Here is a 6,553-nt window from a genome sequence, read left to right on the forward strand (position 1 = left end):
AAAAACAATATCAGAAAGTTCATTACCAACAGAAATAATAACTATGAACTCATAAAATTTAAATACTAATCTACTGTTTATTCAAACAACGGACTCGAATGTCAAGATAACAAAGACATCATTTGATAGGACCAAATGATAATATCCGATGGGTTATCAGTACTTGGAATTTCTTGTCTCTTTCAGTTTACCTTACAGCTGGAATAATCAATGAGATTTGAGTTGGCATAAATGAAACCACCAAACACACTTTTAAGCTAGGAACAGAAAGAACTGTTAATGCAGGAAAGCTTTGTCATAATTCACATTAACATTCAAACCAAACTTCAGGTCACATAACATGGATTCTGTCATTTATTGATATCACTACATTTTCACAGGTGCCATTATCTCTTAGCTTCACTCACTCCTCATTTTGCAAAGGACACATTTCAGGAATAACAGAGTTCATCATTGCATTTGCAAGGCTCAGGTACTACAGAGTGCATTAGCTAATTTATGAAACTTCTGAAAGATACTGGAATGCATCAGATCTAGGTATGACTCATGCAACTATCATGAGAGTTTATTCAACATATCTCAGATGTGCAATCACCCACAGGTACTTGACAGTCTGAAGGCCCAAATACTAGAAAAGAGAAAATCATAAGGATAGAACTCCACAGGAAGTTTGAATGTGTCTCATTCCCTCCAAAAGCAGAGTTCATTTAGGGCTTTCTGTGTGTCTGACAAAAATTTGTAAGATAAACACATTATTTGGTTACTTACAATAAGGCATAGCAAACTTGCTCTCAAACTTACAGTAACTAGTATTACATGTTGCCAGAAGGACAACCAGAAAAGTATCTTAAAAATCAGTTTTGTTGTATTTACTTCTCATTCTTAACAGCTCTATACAAAGACAAGGAACAAGTTTAGGTTATGAACAATTTTTAAACTTTGATGAAGTTTAACATTTAACAAAGCTAAGATTCTGACACATAGACTCCTCCAGCGAGTCACATTTTACTTTGCATTAATGGATTAACTATTCAAACCGGCAAACAGTATGTGGTAGACCCTTAACACAGGAGTCCAGGGACTATTTAGAGTTTACCAGCCTGTTCTCTGATCATCTCTGTGCACATACAGCATTACATGTTCCTCAGTCATCATGTCTTCATTGGTTCTGGCTGTCCATTGGTGATGTGGCCATGTTTCTCAAGTTCTGCCCTGTGTGGAAATATAAGCAAAAGTTAATGCTTCATTCATATCCATAGGAAGATTGAAAACACCATCCAACTTGCAATCATTATCCAATCCTAACAGAAATGTCATGAACTGATCATGTAGATGCAATAGTTCCCTGGGTAAGTTTACTCCATGATCTAGTTACTTTAGTCTATCACTTGTGGTTTTAAGAGGGGACCTTAAATATACCTCAGATGCATAAGCAGTGTTTGAAATACTTATCCAAAAGGAACAGCAAAGTAACAAGCTGATTTTTATACTTATGATGCATTGTTAGTGTCTCGTGAATGTGGCAAATCCAGATTGCCGGATTAGAAAAATTCCTTAAACTAGCATTGCGCGGGATCCTGGTAGTCAAGTGAATCCCGGTATCTCAATCCTGGTATTGACTAGTCCCGATCACAGTACAATGCATAAATAACACCGGGAGTGGGAAAACAACCGGTTATTACATTTGTTTCTGTATCATTCCGGTAATCCTGGACATAATCAAAATATGTGTTGCTATTGAAATAAATAAAAGAAAACATTGTTTTGTGTGTGTTTTCTTATTTTGAATAACTAGTTTATCAATTTACGTACTGGCATAGACCTATAGTTTAACGAATCAACTTTTCACGTATTAACCTGGACCTAACTTGGACCAAATATCTAACGTTACTTGGGCTTAGCATGTAACAAGACCTCAAAGTTATTCTGAATTTTTGTCATTTATTCTTCCTTCATACAATGATTGTGAAGGTTCCCCATGCATAAAATCTTACCCCATGTATTTCACTTCATTTTGATATAATAGTTATGATTTAATAAATTATGAGCCAAAACCACAGGGAGTATGTCCATCTTCGCCCTTCGGACTGTATATTTGTATAGCCTTGGGTATGGTACAGGTACACACAATGCAGTACGGTACTTGAGATTTGTTGCTGTAATGGAATGGATTTGTTTATTTTTGTGGAAGTTTCCACAATGTCATTTATAGTAATCTTTGGCTACTTGTTTAATGTTTAAGAACTTTTTGAACAAAAGATGGATATTGTAAGTTTATTCAAAGCATATTTTCTGGAGAAAACAACAGCCGATTTACGATATAAATAATTTTTTACTATTCTCATGTATATAGTTTATAATCCCATATTTACATAGCCCCATGTTACATTCTTCTTGTCTGAAGTTGTTGTTGATTGTTAAAACTTTTGAGTGTGAACATGTGAACTTGAAGAGTTGCCGATTCCAATATGATGGAATAGTGGGGAATCCCCAGTTTCTGGTTGTGTACGGATTACAGATTTTACATACTGTACGTGCGAACATGTTAATGTAATATCGTATGTCGAGTATGAATGAAGGATGATGTGGGGTGCTTTTTTCCAAGGTTTGTGATTTTCTTTTTGAAAGAGTATGTTAGAAAATAAAGTAGTAGTTACGATACCCAGATTCATGTTGCAACACTACCGGTTGTGTGAGATTTGCATTACTGCACATTACCTCAAACCTAGTGCCTCCGTAGGTTATCTTTTAATATACGAGTCTATTCCAGGTATTACCTCAGTTGCTGTGAAAAATCATCCTCAACATTGCCATCGTCCCAGTCATCTTCCCATACATTGACATCTGCCTGATCTTCATCTTCTGCTGTCCATTCTAAATGAAGGAACATAAACCTCATTAGTTTTGTATACTTGTAATATTAATAATAATCAGCCATTATTGTTACGACGCTTCGAGCGTCCACAAATGTGGGAGAAACCTGCATACAACGAAGTGGAGACTTTATGACAGTTTACGTCATTGTCTTGTTAAGTTTATCATGTAGCCTAGCCTAACCATTCTCTTTTCGTGCAGACCACCAGAAACTTAATTCAGTCGGTTTTGATATTTAACAAATTTTTTAAACTTTTCGTCAGATTTTCTGGAACCGTCAATTTGCATTGTGGTGGACGCTTTTGAACCCCACGCTTTGTCAACCTCTACAAACTACTAGTACTACTGTTCTACTTCTCCTAGTAAGTAGTACTAGTAGCATGGTGGGCTCATAACTGACACACTTAAGGATTTGATCAACGATGTCTATCAAGGAAAAATCCAAATCACTTGACTGTATGTGTTTTTCATATGTGTAGTTCCTCAGAAATGTTATTAAATCAAAATATTTAAGGTTCTGTGCTTATGCACCGTACAATTGGGCAGAATTTGACCACAAAATGTCTGCCGTGTCAAGTTCTTTCATACCCCTAAATTGACACATTCGTCAATAAGCTAACTGTAGTTTAGGCCTTAGTATACATCCATTGACTTTAGATGCTGTTTACTATGCTCTGAGCCTCTAAGCTCAGACAGGTTAGGTCCTACAGAATAGTGTTATCATATTGAGGTAATGTTGGTTATTTTTAGGATGTAAGATTTCCAAATGCCAAAAAAACGTGCAAAACTGTGGGGAGGGTGTTAAAAGCTTAAAAAATACCGAAATTTAGTCAGCAAATAGCTAAAATGGATTCAAACTCATAAAATATGTAATTCTGCTTGACTGCGAAAAGTTTAGGTGGCCTGCTGTATCGTTGCTAGTAATAATTGAAGGTGCGTCAATTACGGGGGTGCGTCAATTATGAAGCCTTGACTATACTAGTAGGCTACTATCACTTACTTATGGGCACAATCAATTCAATAATACAGCTAGCCTATCATAGCATTCTATACTAACATGGCAATTCACTTTTACGCTAACACTAGGCCGGTGTGGAGTTAGTTACGCATTATTTCTCTGTTACATATTTATATCACCTTCTGCTGGAAACTCTTCAAACTCGTCGTCCTCTTCCAAAAGTCCCAAATCGACTTTCTTCTCTGATTTCTCTTTATCCTTTTGCTCAGTCATGTTGAGATTTATGTGAGTTGCGTGCAGCTTGATTGACCAGAATACGCCTAATATAATTGGCTATTAAGTAAAGCAAGAAAATGCTAGCTATAAATATGGAACGCTCTGTAGCACAGCCACAGAACTTCAATTTCTACGAGAACAGCACAGTGAATGTGACTGTTGACATCATGAAACAGCCGTGAGAATATATGGAAGGTTCATGTCTACCTATTTTCTTGCATGAAGGTGGCTATACCGCATGTTTTCTATACACTCAGTCATAATTAAGTTATCATGCACACATCTGCACATGTATGTATTACTTTTAGAAGAAAGCGTTTCTTCCTTTTGGGAATGACCAACTATAGGCACAGCCTACAGTTGCAGTATGTTAGGCTATAGCTTACTCATCAATAATTACATCATAAGACTACTAAAAAGGTCAGACTACATGTGTTGTCCTATAGTAATATAGTTAGGCTAATTAATCATTAATGTACAAACCAGTAACCTTGTTTTAGTTATGATGGACTAACATACAGTACATCTGTATAGGCACCACATAATACTAAGCTAAGGCCTATTATATATAAAATACGGCTGGGTGGGAGCAGCTTGGAGAAGGGGAAGGGAACTGAATGAAATTGTACAAAAGCATTTCGTCAATTCAGTCAGCAGTAACTCAGAAGTATAATTGTTATATCCACATCTTATTTTTCTTAATTGTGTTAAAATTGGATAAAAAAGAAACAAGAATATTTCATTGTTTGATAGCCCCCATGCAAGTCACTGGTCAAAGATGTCATTGTCAAGTCACGAGGCAGTTGAATTTCTATCCGGGACTCTTGAGATGCCAGCAGTCTCCTCTGAAGATCTAAAGCCAACACTTCCTCTTCTGAACCACATCATTAATCATTTTCAACAAATCATACCATTTCAAAGTGTTGTGGCGTGTTCTTTAGATGATGAACGTCGGCACCTTCCAAGTTGGTCTGAGATCCAGCAGAACCTCTTTGCCAAATATGGCGGTCTTTGCTACAGCTTGAATGTATTTATGAAAGTCCTTTTGGAATCTCTTGGCTATGAAGTAGTTTATGTTTCAGCAGATATTGCACGAATAAATGATCACGTGACAGTCATTGTTTTAAACCTGCGAGGTGCCGGCAGTAAAGATTTGGTCGAGGTTGGTTGTGGTTATCCAACGTTCCAAGCTTTTCCTCTCGACTTTGATGATGAATCACCTGTATACATCTCTGGCTTCCTCCGTCATAAGTTTGTAAAGAGAGAAAATTCCATCATCTGGTATCACGAACCAAGACAGGCGTATAGGCCAATTGATACTTCAAAGCTGTCACCAGAGGGATGGTTTAGGTATGCAGAGATCAAAGCTTTCACACCTTGTGACATCAGATATTTTGAATCCTCAATGACTGCGACTTATACTGTTAAAGAAAAGAATAATTTCTTGCTTACACCTCGAGCAGTGGTGTTTGAAAGTTGTAAGCTGGTCGCAATAAAGGGAACACAACTTATTACAGAAACTGAAGACAGGAAAGTAGACAAAAAGGAGGTAGAAACTTTAGAAGAACTGTTGCACTTGTATAAGAAATACTTTCCTCAATTACCTCAAGAAGTCATCAGAGATGCTGTAAAGCACACTGTTTTGTTTGGATAGTAAGGTTCTTATGAAATAGCCAGATATAGGGGCAAATATTTGTATATATAGTAACCATGCAAGTATCCACTCCTGCACCATAATTCATTTTGATGACCAGTGTCTGAATGTAAATACAAATTTTATTTTATTTTTCTGTTGAGGAACTAAGTGAAATGTGCAATCAGCATTCCTGCAGTTGACTTCTGTTAGTGAGAATCATTGATGGGAGGTATTTCATGAGTAATTACTTATTTATATTATTTTTTTCTAAGTTCCCTTGATGTCATTTCATAAATTTCAAAGGGCTCTTAAATCAATGTCACTGATCCTAACGTTGCAAAAAGAGAAAGTGTGAGAAACCAATTTGTTGTTGTAGACCCAAAAATATCTGGAATAGTGTGTTGCTTTCACGAATCTATAAAGTTAACCACTGAACGGTCCACGAAGCAAATCCCTTTCCTCAATGTACTCTTCATGATCGAAGATCACAAAATAGAGACATTGGTGTATGCCAAACCAACTGATAGACACTCTTATCTCCACTTTAATAGTTTTCAGATACCGTGTATCTGCTCACGTGACCAAACATTTCTCATTGAGGCCGTTGAACTTCTTTATTTCTTCCTTAAAAGGGGATACCCGTACCGACTACTGAACTACCACCTCAAAAGGGTTCTGTCCTTACAACAGTCTGCTGACCTATCGAAACAAACCTGATTCTGATAGACTACCCCTCGTTGTCACGTACCACCCCTCCCTTCACCCTTTAATGCAGGCCAGCATGGGGTACTCTAGGTTCCGACCCCACA

At 37.0% G+C, this 6,553-nt stretch overlaps 2 protein-coding genes across 2 annotated transcripts; one reads left to right on the forward strand and one right to left on the reverse strand.

Moving 5' to 3' along the window:
- Positions 1–57: 57 nt before the first annotated feature.
- LOC139966065 (26S proteasome complex subunit SEM1-like) lies at positions 58–4,171 on the reverse strand. The gene is made up of 3 exons (XM_071968715.1): positions 4,012–4,171; positions 2,778–2,874; positions 58–1,212 (listed from the first exon to the last, which is right to left on the reverse strand). The coding sequence occupies exons 1-3, from the start codon at positions 4,103–4,105 to the stop codon at positions 1,152–1,154; spliced, it is 252 nt and encodes an 83-aa protein (XP_071824816.1). The 5' UTR covers positions 4,106–4,171; the 3' UTR covers positions 58–1,151.
- Positions 4,172–5,141: 970 nt separating this feature from the next.
- Positions 5,142–5,762, forward strand: LOC139967093 (uncharacterized). Its single transcript, XM_071970812.1, has one exon. It carries the CDS (start codon positions 5,142–5,144, stop codon positions 5,760–5,762), a length of 621 nt encoding a protein of 206 aa, XP_071826913.1.
- Positions 5,763–6,553: the final 791 nt, after the last annotated feature.

Source organism: Apostichopus japonicus, chromosome 4 (assembly GCF_037975245.1).
Source record: "Apostichopus japonicus isolate 1M-3 chromosome 4, ASM3797524v1, whole genome shotgun sequence".
Classification (NCBI taxonomy): Eukaryota; Metazoa; Echinodermata; class Holothuroidea; order Aspidochirotida; family Stichopodidae; genus Apostichopus; species Apostichopus japonicus.